Genomic DNA, 19,959 nt, shown 5'->3' on the forward strand with positions numbered 1-19,959 from the left:
GAACTCCTGTTCTTTCTGCTGTGCGGTCTCTTCGGTCATCCAGCAAATTTATAGAGAGAAAGAGATTGCTCATTGTGTGCCAAGAAAAAGTTTCTGCCTCTGTGAACCTTATATTCTACTGAAGGCCAGATAAATAGATGATCAGCTGGTTAGCTAATAAATAAACACAGTAATGTACTGTGTGTCTGGTGATGGTGAGTGTCCCGAAGAAAAACCAGGCAAAGAGCCAGAGAATGGACAGGGGACATGGTCTAGGTGGGTTGGTCAGGGAAAGGCCCTAAGGTCACCTTGGAGGGTGACATTGGAGTAGAGTCCTGAAGAAAAGTGAGGAAGTGAGCCACGTGGTATTTCAGAGAGAGGGAACATCAAGTGCAGAGATCCTTGGCAAATGCAGGAGGCCCAGGAGGCCAGAGCAGAGAGAGGAGAGGGGGAGGGGCAGCAGACCAAGCCAGAGGCCAGACTCCTTGGGCTTCCTCATCTAAGGGAGGTGTTCAGATTTTATTCTGAGTGAGGTGGGAAGCTCCTGGAGAATTCTGAACAAAGAGAGCTCTTTAAAAAGAGCTGCTGGGGCGCCTGGGTGGCTCAGTGGGTTAAACCTCTGCCTTCAGCTCAGGTCATGATCTCAGGGTCCTGGGATCGAGTCCTGCAACGGGCTCTCTGCTCAGCAGGGAGCCTGCATCCCTCTCTGTCTCTGCCTGCCTCTCTGCCTACTTGTGATCTCTCTCTGTCAAATAAATAAATAAAATCTCCTAAAAAAAAAAAAGCTGCTGGATGGAGACAAGGCCATGGGAGGAAAGAGGTGGCTGCAGCTTCCCAGGGAAGACACAACATAACTGTGGCCAGGCCCAAAAGGGTAGCTCTGGAGGAGCCCAGGAGGGGACACTTCCAGATCCTATGGCTCCAACGTTCCCGTCTCTGCCCTGCACATGCGTGGTGCATGCGGGGACATTTCCGTGGTGTGGCTCTGGGGAAACAGGTGTGTTTCCACAATGCTGGTGGAGCTACAGACTAGTACAACCCTTCCAGAGGGGAATCTGGTGATACCTAACAGAACTACAGATGCATTTATCTTCTGATCCAGCAGTCCTTGTAGGAATTTACTCTGAAGATGGACCTCCGACACTATAAAGATCCATATGCTCAAGGTGATTTGTTGCAACTCATTTGTAGAAAATATAAAGAACAACCTCAGTACCATCACACAGAAGAGTGGTTACATCAGCTCGACTCTACCTGAATACGAGGCAGTTAGGAAAAAATAATGAGCATGATCTCCATGAAATTATGTGGAGGGATTTCCGGAACATGTTATCAAGCCAAAAAAAAAAAAAAAAAAAAAAAACAGCAAAGTGGGAAAGAATATCGAGAGCATGCTACCTTTTATGTAGAAAGAAGAAGATGAAAGAATGCACATGTGTCTTCTCACTTTGGCAAGAAGAAATGCAGGAAGGATGAGTCTGAAAACGAATACTGGATTGTTCCTGCACAGGACACGGGTGCAAGATGGGGTGCTAAGGAGGGGGGGCGGTGGGAGTGGGAGGGAAGTGGCATTTCTCTGGACATTGTTTTTTGTGTAATTGTGACGTTTAGAACTGCATTCGTGTTTCCCGTATTTGAGACATAGATACACAGATAAATAAAACAAGGATGTGGGTGAAACCCCAGGTGGAAAACAAAGACTAACAAATAAACTCAACGACAGAACAAATGACTAGCATAGCCACACTGAGGAGAGGAGGAAGCAAGGAATCGAAGTAACTTTTTTGAAAGCAGTGTTGTGATACTCTGCTGTAAGTCTAAAGACAAAAAGAGCTATAAGCGGATTAAAAAAAATTTTTTTTTTAAGATTTTTATTTATTTGACAGAGATCACAAGAAGGCAGAAAGGCAGGCGGGGGGTTATGGGGGAAGCAGGCTCCTTGCTGAGCAGAGAGCCCGATGTGGGGCTTGATCCCAGGACCCTGGGATCATGACCTGAGCCAAAGGCAGAGGCTTTAACCCACTGAGACACCCAGGTGCTCCTGTAAACAGATTTTTTATCACAAGGATATGTGCTATCAATTCTGAAGCCATCTTATGTGTAGTCTAGACTGAACAAATAGATAAACATATTGTCAATTAAAAAAAAAAAAAAAGCCCTCATACATAGTAGGTGTTCAAAAACCTTTATTCAGCTAAATTGAATTTTCCCCCCAAATAGGGACTCAGGGGATTCCTGAAATCCCTATAAGTCAGGGTTAAAAATTGTTGTACACATGCATTCAGTGGAGATAGGTTCCATAACTCGGTTCCAAAAGGATCTGTGACCCACCGGTGGCTGGAATGTGTCCATCGTTACTCTTCGTGTTCCCTGAGAGGTAGATGTTACTGTTCCCATTGTAGAGACAGGAAAGCTGAGGCTCAGCTGTAGGTGGTGGGTCGGGGTGACCTAGAGGGCTGCAGGGAATGACAGGCTGCAGTAGGAGGGGAAGACCCCGCCTCGCTTGTGCGGAAGGGAGCCAAGTCCCGCGAGGCGGTATTAGAACAACCATTTCAGGAGTTGTGTCCGAGAGCACCTAGGGCAACAGCCGGGGCAAGGGCAGAAGGGAAGGTTTCGTGCCACCTCCGAGTAACTTAGCTGCATCTGACTGGTTTTTTGCTTTATGGTAACATACACGGAGAGCAGATCCAAAACTTCGCAATGTGTTGGGTTAGTCATGTGGGGCCTTCCCTGCGTTCTAATAAAATGGCCCCACTTTTCCCCTTTACTTCTGGAACCCAACCGTTTATCAGTCTCCTACTCTCAGAGTCATTAGATTAGACACTAAAGATTCTGTCTGCTGAGGGGCACCTGGGTCGCTCAGTGGGTTAAAGCCTCTGCCTTCGGCTCAGGTCATGATCTCAGTATCCTGGGATCGAACCCTGCATGAGGCTCTCTGCTTGGCGGGGAGCCTGCTTCCCCCTCTCTCTCTGCCTGCTCTGCCTACTTGTGACCTCTCTCTCAAATAAATAAATAAATAAAATCTTTAAAAAAAAAAATTCTGTCTGCTGAGCAAGAATATCATGATCCTTATAAAGCGTAGGTTCTCGAAGAGAAATGGGAAGCGCCAGCCCGAGGGGCTCTCAGTGTGTCTTGAGCCTGCTGCCTGACTTCCAGTTAGCTCTTCTCTGTTCGCTTCCCATCCTGGGTCTGTGGGCCAAGGTGGCTTTTCGTTAATGGTCTAATCTACTCTGAAGGACTGATGTGATCCTTTCTCAGCAAACTGTTGGCTTCCCCAAGGACACTGAGTAGGCTGGTCCCTGAGATGACATTTCCTTAGACTCTGCTGTGTTTTTGACAAGTAACAGGGCACGTGACTGTTTCTTGTCAGAACACTTGCTGTTTGCGTTCTGTGTTTAAATGACATTATTTGGCTGTTACATCCCATTGGTAACTAATACGGTATTATTACATTGGTACTAATGGGGTTTTAACGTTGCCTGCCATTCTCTGAGGAATATTCTGGAGATTCCCTTAGAGGAGCAGACAACTTAAGTCCTGTTACAAGCCAGGTAATTAAATTCCCCCTGCTTGCTTCTTAATATTGCTTCAATTGGATTCAAGATTGTAGTCCCTGTCTGCGTGATTTACCTTCTCCATTAGACCTTTGAGAATCCAGTCACCTCCTCACCGAGACAGTGGGCAGTTCTATTTTTTTAAAATAGATAGCCCGAAGACAGTGGGCAGTTCTATTTTCTTAAAAAGTAATTTGTTTGAGATTTCCCTGATAGGTCAAAGTTTTTGATGAATCACGCCATTATACAGGAACTTGGATGAATCACGCCATTACATAGGAACTTGGACAAGATGCCCAAGACGGGGACACAGGGATCCTGAGAAAGGCTGGCAAGCCCTATGTGGCTACAGATGCTAGTTCAGTCTGACCCCTGGGCCAACAGCATGTTTCCTGGATCTCCTGCTACCTCTGCGGCTCCCCATATGGGGTTGTGAGCCATATCCGTGTTCAGACTAACAAGCAGGTTCCTGCCCTCTCTGTACTTTGCCTCTGGCAGGCCCCACAAGTCTGGTGTCGAGGAGTGAGTACATGATTGCAAACAGAAGGCATGGACTGACCTCCTGGCTCTTGTTCTTGTCACCTCTATAACCTAAGGCTGGTCAGCACCCATCACTTCCTTTACCTGGGAGATGGATGTGCTGGTGACCCCTCCCTTAGCAGCTGTTGTGAGAACCAATGGATTTATTTCTATGAAAGCATTTCTTAGTGGCAGTGACTGCACATGCATTGTATTTTTATGATTGTTTGTACTTTAACAAAACCCAAAGGGACTAGGTTTTCCCGCCCATTATCATGTCCGGGCACATTTGGGATGGAGGCCGCAGTCAAGGACCAGTGACTGGCACTTTTCCTTTACTGTCTTCTGATCACTTGCCTTTTCCTGTTCTCTCTCTTTCCTAAGGGTTCAAAACAGTGTGCCCTGGAAAGAGCCAAACGGTATTCGAAAAGCCAGAGCAATCACTCAGATCCCGGTCTCAGACCCGGGACTCCTCCGATGGTATCTGATGGCCGGCCTGCTATGCCCCTACTTCCCGTTCCCAGCCCTGGGTGACCAGGTGCCAGGGGTCACTCCGTCACTTTATAGATGGGAACAGAGAGGCAAAGGCAGGGGAAGGAACCAGCTTCCTAATCTTCCTCGGAATCAGAAGACCTCTTTCCCCTTAAGCCTCTGACTCAGTGCTTTCTTATACCTCCTGTCCGTTCTGGTGACTTCTCCAGCAGCCCTGCACGTGCTTTCTCCTTCGGCCTGAAGAAGACGGGTGCTTACCTGTACACTGGCTGGAGGACATAGACATTCAGCGAAGCTTGGAGCTGTGCTTGTGACTTGGTTTCTTCTTCTCCTTGATCACTTTTCCTTGTCTTTCCAGGACTACAGCATGAAGGAATTTTCCGGGTGTCGGGATCCCAGGTGGAAGTGAATGACATCAAAAACGCCTTTGAGAGAGGTAAGGAAACAGGCTTGGAGATCAGACCAGATGTGTGCCAGCCTCCGGGGCTAGTGGCTGCGCCCATTCCCGGCTAAGAGGTACCCAGAGGCTAGCAAGCCACTCTTACTCCTGACGCCTTCTCCCTTGTAGACAGTCCTCCCCAAGTCCTCCTCATCCCCATTCATCCTACCTCTGTCCTGCGGATGATCTGCCGAGACCCGAGAAGTTAACTAGGATACTGGGCGGTTTATGGCTTCATCCAGAACCCTCGGTGGCAGTTAATATCAAGGCTAATGCGCCTGTTCATCGTAGCCCATTTATTATCTTGTGGGCTATTAAGGTAATGGGCAAGCTTTGGCAATTTCCGTCACTGTAATGGATATATATAGTTTCAATTTGAGGTTGGTCCTATCATTAAATCTAATTACATCTGATATGAAATTTTCCATAGGGAGCTCCAGCGTGATTGTTCTCCTGTAAGTAGGTGTCCTTTGTTGCGGGCCAGGAGGAGTGAGGGCCAGTCAGAGGGGTGAGCCTCCTTGGCCCCATTTTCCTCCCCCAGAGGCTCAGTCCCAACCCGGCTTCGTGATTCTTGTGAGAGGGCCGGTTGCAGTGGCCCATTCCGGCCCCTACGGAATATCGCTGAGCTGGTCTAGCAGAAGCGAATTTATCCTAGTGGACCCTTGTGCCCTCCTCTAGCCGTGGGGCCCCTGGGTCTAAGTAGTCTTGACTTTATCTAGTCTCTGGTCTGCCCTACTTATGGCCACTGTGCTGGGCAGAGAGCTGATGGACTCTGATTTGAGGACTGGGACAGGTCACCCCTTCCCCACCACTTCTGCTTTGTCCTATGTGTTTTTACCTCTCTCACTCTCTCTTTCCTTTTTTGGGGGGGCTGCTTATCCTCAGGAGAGGACCCCCTGGCTGGAGACCAGAATGACCACGACATGGACTCTATTGCTGGCGTCCTGAAGCTTTACTTCCGGGGCCTAGAACACCCTCTCTTCCCCAAGGACATCTTCCACGACCTGATGGCTTGTGTCAGTAAGTACATCCCAACCTCAGCCAGGCTTCGGCCAGGACACCTTGTCACGACAGATAAGAAATGTCCGTGGGGTCTTTTTTTCCCCGTAAGCTTCTCAATAATATTTTTTCTTTTTCCTTTTTCTCTGTGAAGTTTCTCCTCCTCGTCCTCTGTCCTGCACCCCTGGCGGGAGGGAAGAAAGATGGCTTTTCTGTGAGAGTCTAGGACCACAAGTCAGAACCCCTGGCTTTTTCTTTCTGATTCGCCTTAAACTCCTTGCCTTGCTGGGCTTTATTTTTCTTTAGTAAAATATATTTCTATTCATATATGAGATACAGTGCTTTTCAGCTATTGGGAGCTCATGCATTAGTGCCTATGCTTTTTATGATATAAAGGGGAAATCGTTTCTGCTTTGTTGCTTTATTTCTTTTATAAAAATTAAGGTTCAAATGAATCTTTTATAAGATTGATTTTTTTTTTAATTTATTTATCTGACAGACAGAGATCACAAGCAGGCAGAGAGGCAGGCAGGGGGGTGCGAGGGGGGGAAGCAGGCTCCCTGCTGAGCAGAGAGCCCGCTGCGGGGCTCGATCCCAGGACTCTGGGATCATGACCTGAGCTGAAGGCAGAGGCTTTAACCCACTGAGCCGCCCAGGCGCCCCTATAAGATTGATTTTTAAGTGGAGGGGGTAGGACAGAGGAGGAGAGAGAATCGTAAGCAGGCTCCACACCCTACAACCCTGAGATCATGACCAGAGCCAAAATCCAGAGTCAGACCCCGAACCAACTGAGCCACCCAGGTGCCCCTGCTTGTTGCTTTAAACGTGATGTGCCTTACCTGCTAGATGTGGTAATATGTGTTCTTTTAGGAACAAGAGCCCTCTGCACATTAAATGTCGCAGTAGGATGTTTTCCTAGAAAGAGATCTCGTCTCTGCTTCATCCTTTACTACAACCATCTACTTCATTCTTTATCCTTATGGGCTCCTGCCTCTTACTCTCAAATCTGGGGCTTGAAAAACTATGCTTAGCCATGTATTTTAGCTGGTTATCCTGAAACGTCCTCTCTCTTGTTTTCCATGGAAAACAATGCATGGAAATTTAGATTAATATCAGGTCATCCTGGAAGTAGACCCCCTTGGAATGATGGCTCCTGAGGTTGGAGAAGGCAGTGACTTTGAAATGGGGGAAATAGTCTTCTTCCCGGATACACCAGGGTCTTCATAGCCCCCAAGTCTCCAGCTGGCCTCAGTGTATGCCCTGAGCATTGTCCCACTCTGCTGTTGTAAGAGAGAAAGGTGCCAGGGCATTCAGTAAGCTCTCTTGTTGTATTTGTCGAGCCACTCTCTGTGGAACTCTAGTGGAAATCAGTTCGGTGCCTATTAAATATAGGTACCCCTCCTGTCTTCACATCTTGTTCTAGGACTGAGCTTAGATGTCTTCTGTGGACTGGGGCTACCAAGACCATTCAAAATACCCTGGCTGTCTAGTTCTCGCCTTGAGATGTGCTCCTGATCTACTGCTTTCCACTTCTTTTTCACAGAAAGGCATTCTTAGAAAATAACAGTATCCACGTAGCCCCCTAGTGGGGAGGCTGGCCGTGATGGAGGCCACCAGCCTAGGGTCTCACCTGTAACTGGTCTGTGCATAGCACAAAAAACAGGATACCTTGGGTCTTCTTCCCCAGATATCATGATTTATACAGGGATCTGCCTTCTCTGGCCTCTGACCACTTTCTGCCCAACTACCCTGCAGATCAGAAAGGGGGTAGATAAGCCAGACCTGTCCAGAAGGTGAGATGATGTATATGTAGAGTGGGCGGGACAGGAGCTACACAGCCTGTCTCCCTCTGCATGCACGTCGATCCTCCAAGGCTGGAGGTCAAGTCTGCGGTCATAGCGATTTGGGGACAGTTCCTTGTCTGTGGTTGCTTTAATAAGAGAGCAGCAGGTGCTTGGGGAATATCCCCAACCCATTCTGAGCCCAGGGAGCATAGCCCTTCAGTCCTGCATCAGGACGCGTCTGGAGCCCAGCAGGTGCCCTGTGGCAGCAGTCCTGCCCCAAGGAGCCACAGGGTTGGAACTCCCTACATGGCACACCAGTGCTGCGTGGATGTGGCTGCTGTCTCTGCAGCACCTGCTGGTGGTCCCGGCCCTCACGCCGTTACTCCGAGGGATCTCAGTTGCGATGGACAATAATGCATGGCTGTCTTCTTTCAGCAATGGACAACCTGCAGGAGAGAGCTCTGCACATCCGGAAAGTTCTCCTGGTCCTGCCCAAAACCACTCTGATTATCATGAGATACCTCTTTGCCTTCCTCAATCAGTGAGTAGACTTCCCAGTGAACAATGGGATCAGGCCTGGGCTTCGGACCCCGAAGCTTACCTGTAGAGCTGTGTCAGTTCCCCCGGCCCCGTGCATGTCTGTGGGGGCACCGACTATGTGCGGGGCACAGTTGTAGGCTGTGCGAGTACATTGCAAAACAAGAGACAAGAGCCCTGATACCATTAAACTCACATTCCAGCCAGGAGACAGACAGATAACAGATATGTCAGGCGGGAAAGGGTGCTTAGATGAAGAATAAAGAAGCGTAAGTACAGAGATAGAGTGTGGGAGGGTCGGAATGGGGGTGGAGGGGAGAGGGAGAGCCGCTGTAGAGGGGAGGTCAGCAGAGGCCTCTCTGAGGAGACTGTGTGAGAGCAGCAGCCCAAATAGAGTCACTGAAGGAGCCACAAAGGGTGTTGAAGGCTATCAAGGCCCAAGAGTCATGGTCATAATGGGTTTGGATTTGGGAAGCCACTGGAATCTTTTAAGCAGGAGAGTGATAAGATCTGATCTGTATATATGCTTTAAGCCCAACAACTTTGAGGAGAAGTTACCATCCAGGACTGTGAGGAGAAGCAGGGGCCCCTATGCAGAGGTTTAACGTGAGGTCTCAGCCACAGGCACTAGGGGCTTCAACAGGGGGATGGGGGGTGAGTCATGAGGGAGGGTGATGAAGTGGGTTGGGTTTGAGCACAGCACTGACGAGGTGTGGAGAACAGAATCGAGACAAGGCACCCATGTGGCCATGTTCATCTGAGGTGCCTGTCAGGCCTCCAAGCGGAATTTCTGACTGGGCAGTGGGATATAGGAATCTGACACTCGGAAGAAACCCAAAGTAGAGATACGAGTCTGGAGTGACCATGTACTGATGTTTTAGCTGGTTACCCAGGGAGTGAGCCTAGCTAGAAGAAAGGTCTGAAGACCAGAGGGGCCCTGGGCTTGGATGGGGCATGGCTTCTGTGCGAGCAGTGTCCTTGCCGAGGGTGGGCGTTGGGTCCCCACAGGACAGCAAGGACATGTGGTGTTTGCCCCATGGGCACCTCTGTCTTCATGTTGCTCCCTCAACAGCCTGGAGCACAGGCTGTACGTGGGCAACAGCAAAGCCAGGTAAGGCCCTGGAGGTGTTTCCTTTCAGTCTGCTGTGTCTTAAAAACATTGAAACATTTAAATATTGGGAAATTTTACTTAAAATACCTCCGTTTCTAGCTTCTCTTGAAATCCCCGTTAAACCTGTCACTGATGTCCTCGCCTTCTGCAAGGAGGCCGTTCCGTGTGGAGTCAGGGCTGCTGCGGGGGGAGGCCGGCCCCCCGACTCCCCATACCTTGCCCTTCGTCTTCACTTTTGCTTCCTGGGCTTTCCTCTCGTGGAGAGACAGTTCTCTGGATCCATGAATCTGTCAAAAGAGAAAACAAAATTTCTTCATCTTCCTGGTCAGTTTGGCCTTTGCTTCCGAGGAGAACAAACTTAGTGGCCATCTCATGAGCAGGGCTTGCCTACTGTTCACAGTCAGCCCGGCCTTCTGAGGGTCTAGGCTAGCAGCCCTGCCAGGGGCCTTGTCGGGGCACCCATGCCGTCCTTCAGCCTGGCTGCAGCCTGCCTCCTCCACGTGGCCATGTCTGCGCCTTCCCTTAGCCGAGCCCTGACTCAACACCGCTGCCGCCCACACTCAGCAGCCCTCACGGACCCACAGACGGTGTTCACATGCCATGCCTCGAAGGCTGCCGGAAATGGAAACCCCGTACTGACTCTTGAGCCAGTCAGCCCCTCGGGACCACCAGTTCTTGTCTCCCCTCATTGACAGACACCTGCCCACACCAAAGGAGCCTGGTCTGGCCCCCCAGAGTGGGAGTGTGAAGAGGTGGGGGGCAGACAGGTCCCAGGGCAGCTGCGTGCGGAAGCACCATGGCCTCACTCTCCTCCCTGCGTCTTCCTGCTGCGTAAAGGTGGCAGGGAGCTCGCGGGACAGGGGGAGCGAGAGAGGGAGCCTCTGGCAGAGGTGGACGTGGTGGCCACTGTCGTAGGAAGCATGGGAATTACACCAGTGTAACCATTACTTTTCTTTTGTTTTCCTTTTTTGTCTGGTTACAAAAAGGTGTATATGCTCATCAAAGTATTTCGTGGGAAAGGTACAGCATTCATAACCACAGTGTTTCCTAAAATAAAGGATGGAATTCAGGACACAGGTGCTAGAGAATACCACCTCTGGGGAAAGATGGCGGCTCGGAAGTGTACTCTTATCAACAGATGTGGCGACTGTTGACAGGGAGCTCCTGAGGGAGACTCTGCTGGGCCCTGACTTCAGGACCGCTCTCCTTTGTTGTTCTGCGTCCTGGGGTGTGTGTACTTCACTTCTGACTACAGTCTTTCTCTCAGGTTGTACACCTCCTCAATCTCAAGGAGCCAGAAAACTAGTATGTGTGTAAATGTGTGTGGGACTCCTTACACGTGCAGCAGCGCTGTGCGGACTTGTCCTGGTTCCATACGTGTATGTAGCTAGTGTCTTCTGGAGTGCCCGGCCCACTGAATGAACCTGGGCCTGTCCAGCAGGCCTTGTTAATCATTAACATTATCTTTACTAGCATCTACGTTAACTACCTATTGCTGTGTAACAAATTACCCTAAAACTTAGCAACTTAAACCAAAAAGCAGTTTCTGGGGGTCAGGAATCCCTAGTGTAGGTGCAATGTCACAGGGGGGCCTCTGGCTCTAGCTTCCTTGAGACTGCCGTGAGGGTGTGGGGGCAGGGCCGTCGTCTCCGAATGGCTCCACTGGGGGGGCATCCGCTTTCCAAGCCCACTTGTGTGGTGTTGGCGGGATTCAGTTCCTCGCAGGTTGTTGGACCGAGGACCTTCCTTGCTGGCTGACTGTTGGCCAGAGGCCTTCGTCAGTGCTTCACCTTGCAGGCCTCACCACAGAGCTGTTCACTCCGTGGCAGCTGCCTTCCTTCCAAGCACGTGAATGAGAGAACACCCAAGACAGAAAGCATAGTCCTTGGTGACCTAATCTCAGAAGTGACGTCCCATGCCTTCTGCCATTTTCCATTCAGCAGAAGTGAGTCACTACATCTAGTCCACACTTCAGAGGGAGAACATTACAGCAGGGTGTGAAAACCGGTAGGCAGGGATCATGGGGGTCATCTAGAGGCTGCCTACCACAGCCCGTGTGCTGCCCAGGACTTTTTGGCCCCGACAGTGTCCTTAGCTCCCCCTCATTGCAGCCGACTCTGGTTTTTGCCTTTTGAAACCTGCTTTCTTCAGATGTCAAACAATAGAGTCTTTTAGGCTCTTTTTGGTCAGGTGAGGTCCACGGACCATCATTTGGGAGATGGTTAAAAATGCCGCGTCTCAGCCCTTCCCGCTCAAAGACCAGTGAATCCGAATCTGTGTTTTAACCAGGTCCCCTGCTGAGTCTCATGCTCATGAAAGTCCGAGAAACACTGCTGTAGGCCCTCAAAGGCTCAGGTCCTCTTTTTCATCTGAATGAGAGAGTGAACCGCGGGTGCTTTTCGCCCTATTAAGGTGCCCCCGTGTCTCCAGAAAAGCTGAATCTTCCTCAAAATCTCACCAATCTCCAGGTGCCTCCTTGTTTGGAAGGATTCTGGGCAGTTCTTCTGACTTTCACAAGGAGCGTTTTGGCTTCCACACGCAGATGGACAAGTAAAGTTGTGGTTAGGGTGTCTTGGAGTGCCCACAGCTGCTCGTGGGCTTATCTGTTCCCTTATTTAACACATATTTATTAAGCATCCACTGTGGGCCAGGCCCTGTTCTCAGTGTTAAGAACCTAAGAGTGCACCAAACAGTCCAGGTGTCCCATGGGATCCCTTTGGGGTTCATGTTCTATGGAAGAAGACAGAGCAAGCGCTTGAGTACACATACCCTGTATCAGAGGAAGAGCGCTCTAGAGAAAAGGAAGCAGGTCAGGGAACTGGCGAGTGCAGGGGACAGGGCAAAAATTTGCTCTTTAAGAGACAGTGGTCAGCAGGAGACCGTGAGAGGAGTGCGGAGGGGCGGGATGTTGCATGTTGTCTCTGTAAGGCAAGGCCGAGCCGTTTCCAGATGGATTGAGACTTGCTTCCGTTCTTAAGCTCTGTGCTTCCAGAAAGTCGGCTCGGCTGTAATGAGTAAAGTGGGAGGAGCCAGAGGAAGGTGGCTCCGGGGATGGAGAGGGCTCAGGACATGGTTTGGAGGTGGTGCTGGGCGTGTGAGGGTGTTCAGGGTGACTGCCATGGGTCTGGCATGAGGAACTGGGAGGTTGGAGATGCCATCTGTCACACTGGACGACAGAGGAGGAGCCAGACGAGGTTGGAGGCGCCCGAGGGACAGCTGGGCTCCGCAGGCTGAGCTCGGTGGAGGACCTAGAGAGAATGGTGTCCCAGTAGCCATGTAGAGGAAGAGGGAGTGAAACCAGAGGTAAAGGGGATGGCAGGCCTGCTGAGGAAAGGACTCAGAAACGGCTTAGCAGTGGGGAGGGCACTGGTGACCCTAAGGAGTGTTGCCCTGATGGAGTGGAAAGGGCCAGACCCGGATGGTGTCAGGTCGGGAGAGAAGGGCTGCCGCTGATGGCTAAATCACTGTGGTAGGTCCCTACAGCGGACCTACCTGTCTGGCCCTACAGTGGCATGCTGCAGCGTGGATGCACCTGGAAAACATCCTCCTGGAGGAAAAAAGCCAGACACAGAAGCCTGTGTGGGGCCAAGGTCCATTCATCTGCTGTGTCCGGAACAGGCAAATCAGCAGTGACAGCAGATCCGTGGAGCCAGGAACTTGGGGGAGGGGAGGATGGTGGGGGTGGGGCGTGACTGCCAATGGACATGGGGTTTCCTTTCTTGTGATGAAAGTGTCCTGGAACTAAATGGTGGTGATGGTTGCACAACATTGTGAATATGCTAAATGGCACTGAATTAGACACTTTAAAATGGTGAAAATGGTCGATTTTGTGGTATGTAGATTTTACCACAATAAAGTTGGGGAAGGGCAAGAGAGTCGGCCCATGTGTCTGCTCAGGTTGCCATAGCAAAGTGACTAGGTGACTTCAACAACAGAAATTCATTTTCTCGTGGTTCGGGAGTCTAGAAATCCAAGATTAAGGTGCCGGCAGGGGCAGTACCTTGGCTTGTAAGTGGCAGTCTTCCCTCTGCCTCCCCTGTGGCTCTCCTCTGTGCACGGAGGGAGAGCTCTGGGGTCTTTGCCTCTTCCTAGAAGGACAGCAGTCCTCTTGGCTTCAGCCCTCTCCCTTAGGATCTCATTGAACCTTCATTATCTCCTTAAAGATCCTTTCTCCAAATACAGTCCCATGGGAGGGGGGTGGGTAGGGTTTCATCACAGGAGTCTGGGGAGGGGGGACACAATTCAGTCCATAGCAGAAGGGGTGGGGATGAATCAGAGAATCACAGACAACAGGTACAGATAAGTCCCAGAAAGTTTTCTAAGAAAATGGGTCAGTAATGTGGTCTGGACATGGAGTTTAGAGGGGATTCTTTTTCATGGGGCCAGTATTCCTGCATGTTTGTATGCTGGTGGGAATGGCCCAGTGGAGAGGAAAACTGATGGTGCAGTTGCTGGACTGATACTCTTGCTGGAGAGAGAGGATGGAGTTCACTGCAGGGGAAGGAAGGCGGGACATGAGGGCATAGAGGCAAGTCCCTTAGTAGATGCGGGGAGCACGAGGAAGCCGACGCTTGGCATCGGAGGTGAGAGAATGACAAGACAAGTGACAAGATGCCTTTGAAGGACCATCAGGAAACATCAGCCAGAATTACACCGGACTTCTTACCTCTTAGCCTTTTGGGGACGTCGGGGAACGCTGTTAAATCATGGATTTAGGGAGGGAAGTTGTAGTGTCTTCTGTTGGAAAAGCATTTCAAGGCCTGATGGATTCTCAGCCCCATGACTTGCCTGGGGCCATGGTGAATAATACAATTTCTCTTCATCCCTTTCAAACCTAAAATCAAATCCGATGCTTTAATATCTTACCCATAGTCTGTTGGTTGTTGCCAAATCAAACCCCTGGGGCCAGTGAAGCTGAAGGTTTTTAAGTGAAATGCCACATATTTAAAACAGTCTGTCCGAAGCTTGGTGTTCTCCCTGAGGATTTAAGGTTTTGATTTTGGGATCTAGAGTCCGCAGTTTGATGATGTCTGTCGGGAAAGGAAGATGGCTAGCCCTCTATAAATCAATTGCTGGCAAATGTTGACAGCCCTGCTTCCCATTCCCTGACTAGAATCGAGGGTCCTGTATCGAGAAGCAATTTGGATATTATAATTACAGAAAATAGGGATGGAGCACCACCTGTGTGCAAGGCACGGGGCTCAGTGCTCTGCGTGTGACAGCCCATTCAAGCTTTTTTTTTTAAGATCTTATTTACTTATTTGACACAGACAGAGATCACAAGTAGGCAGAGAGGCAGGCAGAGAGAGAGGGGGAAGCAGGCTCCCTGCTGAGCAGAGAGCCTGATGTGGGGCTCGATCCCAGGACCCTGGGATCATGACCTGAGCCGAAGGCAGAGGCTTTAACCCACTAAGCCACCCAGGTGCCCCCCGCATTCAAGCTTTAAAACAGCCCCGCTAAGGAGGGGAACTTAGGAAGAGATTTAGAAATCAGAATACTCTCCTGGAACTCGTACATGATGGGACCAGGACTCAAAACCAGGTCTCATTGACTCTAAAATTTGGGGATGTTTTGTTTTTCTTTTTTAAATTTAATCAAAGGGACAAATGTGCATCATTAAAGGGTAAAAAGTCCAGAGAAGTGCATCATAAAAACAAGTTCCCCACCTCAATCCTGATTTTCTCATCCCTCCCCAAAGCCTGTGTTCCCAGTCCCTATCCTGAACCTTGTTAAGACGCACGGAAGATGAGTTTGAACCAATTAGAAGAATTTACTAATATTATGGATAGAAGTTCTAGAAATCTAGCCCAGTTCTGAGAAGAGATGGTATTATACAAGTTGTTACCAAAAAAAATTTTAAAAGAGGGACCTGTTACCAGTGTTTTCCATTGTAAGTATTTCTTTAAAAATAAAAATCCAGTATTTAAATTCTTATACTGGGCACAGACTTGAGGGCCTTCAAGGATTATTAGCACCGTTATATTGCATATGAAATGACATGCATTTGTATGTGTACATGTATAAATTTTTGGGGGAGAGGATCTCTGGTTTTTGTCAAATTCTTGAAGGAGGCTGTGACCCCCAAATAGTTGAGAACCATGGCTCTAACCCCTCAGTCTAGGTGTTCCCATTGTAGATTGGAAGAGAGGACCTTGGTGTATATTTTAATGGGAGTAAGAAATGGAACTGGCCCATGAGACTCCAGTCCACGAAGATGTGTCCCCCTCAAGCCCCTGGTCGTTGCAGCTGCCTGTGAATCAAACAGCCCTTCCCTTAGGAGGCTTGGCCAGGCTGCTCATCTCTTACGGGCCTTCGACTGGGACTCTCAGGGCTAGACTTTGTTTCCCTCTAACGGCCAGGCTTCTCAGAAATGACTGGTTTTCTTCCATGTTTGCGAATGTCATCAGATCGCACTAAAGAGACAGGGCCTTCCTCCTCCTGGTCCCTGCTGAGGTTACCGAGTTAATTATCTCTCTTGTCTCCAGTGTTTGTTTGACCAAGAAGTAGACTTGGAAATTTCTCCCCGTCTTTTCTGAATCTCGGCTCTCTTTTAACTCAGGAGCAGGGGGGAGGCTTATGCAATTCAAACTTTCAGATCTTCTGTGAAGCAGCCCCACCCCTGAGACCCATAACCTCACCCATGGCTGGCCTCCCTGCATTTGACTAGGTCCTGGAGAAGAGTGACTCTCAACCGCGACCATTTTCTCCCCAGAACAGCTGTTTGCATCCATGGTATTGCTTCTGTAAGGTGGACAGGGGATGTATGCAAATCTGCAGTAGAGGAGAGAACCACTGGGTTAGAGAGAGGCCAGCTTGGTAATTGGAATCTGGGGGGCGGGATCCACTAGAAATGAACTCTGTCCAGTTCTGAACAACACCCATGCAGATGAAGGCAGCGGGGCCTCGGGCCTCTGGTTCAGCATCAGAGGGCTTTGGGTTCTCCTCAGATCTGTCAGAATCAGGTGCTGGGGACCGCCTGCTGAGGCCCATGGAGGAAGCAGAACTCCTTAGCAGAGCTCACAGCTCTACAACCTGGGGCTGGGAGCTGGGGGTGCACGTATGGAGCTGGTCAAGCCTTCCACCTGGGTGAACAGAGACCAGTGGGGGCCAGTGAGGCCCAGCAGCTCACTGAAGGGCTCGGGTCCTTGGCCAAGGTTGGAGGTGTGGCCAGAGCAGCTGCTGCCTGGGAAGGGCCAGTTGCCCAGCGAAATAGCCAATAACGAAGTCAGACTGCATCCAGAGGAGGCCTGAGCAGACACTGAGCATCATGCTGACCTTTTCCTGAATAAATCCTGATTGTAATAGTAGAGGATATTATGGAAATGAAAAACAATTACATTAGCTTCCAGAAAGAAATTCACTTGCTTAATGGAATACAAAAGCTAATCGGTTGGCGAATTTTTTTAATAAGTCTAGAGCTCAGAATGGAAGATCCCTAGTAATTTGATTATTTTGCTCTGCAGGAAGGTACACAGCGCACGACGCCTGCGTCTTCTGACCGTGTCATTATGAGGGCAGCCTGAGGGTCTCCATCTGCTCTGGCAGCTTAGTGGGTTGGTGTGTGGGAGTTGTCCCCGCTCTATGGAGTGGTGTGTTCTCAAGGCGGGGAGAGCTGGCCGAGAAGGTGTGGAGCGAGGGCGGTGGTGGGCTGGCATGTAGAATTTGAAAGAGGAGCTGGTGAGAGAGGAGGGGTGAGGCCCGCTAGGAGGTGGCTCCTGAATGACCGGTCACCGTCTTCTCCCTGCGGACTTTCTAGAAGGGCTCCCATGCCCAGAAAAGCAGGTGGCAGTTTGTGGAACTTCTGCTCTTGCTCTTGGCAGTGCCTCCCCTGATTGTGTTCTCTGGGCATTCATGCGAGTGCTTTCCAACTTGCCCCTTTCCCTTCTCCTCCAGTTTATCACAGTTCAGTGAAGAGAACATGATGGACCCCTACAACCTCGCCATCTGCTTCGGGCCCTCACTGATGTCAGTGCCCGAGGGCCACGACCAGGTGTCCTGCCAAGCCCACGTGAACGAGCTGATCAAAACCACCATCATCCAGCATGAGAACATCTTCCCAACCCCCAGGGAGCTGGAGGGCCCCGTCTACAGCAGAGGAGGAAGCACGGAGGACTACTGGTAGGGGGCTCTGGGCTGGAGGCGGTGTGGGGGGTATCCCTGGTGCACCCTGGGTATGGGGGCCAGATGGCCAAGCGAGACCCAAGGGAAACACCCGGAGCCTCTCAGCCTCCCACTTCAAGCTGCCGGGATCTGGGGGGTGGGGTGGTTCGGGCAGTGCCCTGCCTCAGCCCGACGTGTGGAGTAAGTGCCGTTTGGTGCCACCTCCCTGTTTCTTATGCGTTCTCAGTGGTGAGGAACCATTCTGGAAAATAATGACAGCAATAATAGGAATGTTAATAATCTCCAGGAGAGGAAAATTTATAAAGTTGTATTTAGAACAGCTGCTCATCAGTCAGCAATGTCTCTCAGGCTCCTGCTCTGGGCTGTGTGTCGTGAAAGACACAACCCCAGGTCCCAGAAAGAAGAATTTCTTTCTTATGCCTCATGCCTATAAGGTATGAGGCATCGTTCCCTCACTGTGAGTTTATACAATGATAATTTAGAATGATCGCAGAAATTTGTGAAGAGAAGGGGTGAGCTCTGTTTTTGGCAGATTAGGAATACTTCCACCCTAAAGCGAGATTAAATCCTGCGGGGCGAGGTTTTTCATGACCGAGGCTGGGAACAGAGATGTAAAAGGAATCCCTAGGGCACATCTTTACTAGATCCTTCTGTTAGACAATTACCAAATTACTCTTTCCATACTACAGATAGAGTCACTGTAGCCCAGAGAGGCCAGTGACAATCTTTCAGGCCACTTTAGGGATGGGGATTCCAACCTTAACACGTCTTAGTACAGGACACCATCCAGGACCCCACACTAAACCCCGGGGGTACTACTGACAGTGTCATTTTCCCATCGCACACAAAGGCAACCACCTCTGTCTTTCACTCCTTAACATCCCTCCCCTCCCCCCCATCCCCTCGCATGTTCCCCATCAAATGGTGCTTCAGCCTGAGCTAAAAGCATGAGCCAGCGCAAATCGGATTCCGCCTGAACGCAACATCTGGAAACAGTTCAGCAGCCCCATTGCTACCCACTGAGGCAAGAGGAGGAGGGGGAGTTTGTTGACTTCATTAGAGGCCAGTGGGCCCATGCTTCTCTCTGATCACCACGGAACAGCCTCCTGCCTGAGTGAAGAACGTGATATTCATGTGTCCGTGAATGTAAAAATACCACTGACACCCCTGGCTTTGGTCTTGTCGGCTGTCGCGCAGATCCCAGCACCCGAGTCAGAGCTGGAGAAGCCCACATTCGCCAGCTCGGAGAGAAAGCTTTCCGTCACTGACAGATGCTTGCTGGGGACGGGGGCAGTCGTTCAGGTCTCAGCCTACAAGCTGATGAGCTCCAGGGAGCTGTCCTTGGGCATGTGACTTGGAGCATCGGGTTCTCTCGCAGGAGGGTTGAAAAGCTGTGGAAGTAGTGCTCCCGGCGCCTGCTTTATCTTCCTCCCAAAGAGTGCCCTCACGTCTCAAATATCTCAGGGCCGATCCCTGGACACGGAGCCCCCCCAAGCCCTGTTCCCCCAGTCCCAGCCCAGGGGAGCAGACAGAGTCACTGCAGGGGTGACTCACAGGGAACAGCCCCCCTGCCCGCCCCCACCCTCCACTGTTGTGCATCCCACTATCATTAGCAGCCTCTGGACAAACAGCAAGATCAGTGAGGGGATGTTACTACCGCAGACTGGGTGGGAGGCAAAGCACCCGAAGGCCAAGAGGAGGTGACCTTGGGTAAGAAGGACCATCTGACCGCTGGACTCACCCACTCAGAAGGCTCCCAGCCTCTCTTCTTTAAGAGGAGAAAGAAGTGCCAGGGAAGCGAGCTAAGATGGATGAAGGGTCGGGCGGCGGGGAGGGGAGTGGTGGAAGGGGTCTAGAGCCTGAGAATCCTGGAGAATGGCCGGGAGACCGGAATAGCCAGGGAGAGGGACCTGCTGGCCACTTGGCCTCCCCGTAGCTGTGAAGAGGAGAGGGCAGTCCCCCTTCACCTCGCTTACCAAGCGCTGCAGCTAGAATCCAGTTCCCTGGGACTGCCTGCTGTTCGGCCTGCGGGGCCTCAGCAGACCGCAGGTGTCCGCGGACTTGCGATGTGGCCAGCATGTGGATGTGGAGTCAAGCATAGAATTCCAGAGCTACCAGGGGCCTAGTAAAGGCATCATCTCACCTTTCTGTTAGAGCAGTGGTTTTCCAAGCAGAGTCTTTGGACCAACAACACCTACGTGACATAGCACTGGCTAGGAACACAGACATTCCAGCTCCGCCCGGCCCTCGAGACTTAGAAACTCTGGGGGTGAGCTAGTCCACTTGTAACAAGCTGTCCAGGACTCCCTGAAGTTGGAGAATTGCTGCCTTCGTGGATGGCCACGTAACTATACTTGCAACTCTGGAGGAAACTGAGCCTTTGTCCTGTATGCCCGAGGGCTTCTAGATATCATGAAGCTCATC

General features: G+C 50.6%; 1 protein-coding gene across 10 annotated transcripts in view; it reads left to right on the top strand.

Annotated features, from left to right (window-relative positions):
* Positions 1-19,959, top strand: part of SRGAP2 (SLIT-ROBO Rho GTPase activating protein 2) — a 230,964-nt gene that overhangs the window by 196,101 nt on the left and 14,904 nt on the right. For 9 of the 10 annotated variants that reach the window (XM_004756459.3, XM_004756461.3, XM_004756460.3 and 6 more), the window contains 4 exons: positions 4,903-4,980; positions 5,869-6,003; positions 8,202-8,307; positions 17,308-17,532. In XM_004756459.3, coding sequence (XP_004756516.1) covers positions 4,903-4,980; positions 5,869-6,003; positions 8,202-8,307; positions 17,308-17,532 — 544 coding nt within the window. Of the gene's footprint in view, positions 1-4,902; positions 4,981-5,112; positions 5,841-5,868; positions 6,004-8,201; positions 8,308-17,307; positions 17,533-19,959 lie in introns of those variants that run through there. The other variant, XM_045081115.1, reaches the window with a different exon arrangement.

The sequence above is a fragment of the Mustela putorius genome, unplaced genomic scaffold (assembly GCF_011764305.1).
Source record: "Mustela putorius furo isolate JIRA1106 unplaced genomic scaffold, ASM1176430v1.1 tig00000508_pilon_pilon_pilon, whole genome shotgun sequence".
Taxonomy (NCBI): Eukaryota; Metazoa; Chordata; class Mammalia; order Carnivora; family Mustelidae; genus Mustela; species Mustela putorius.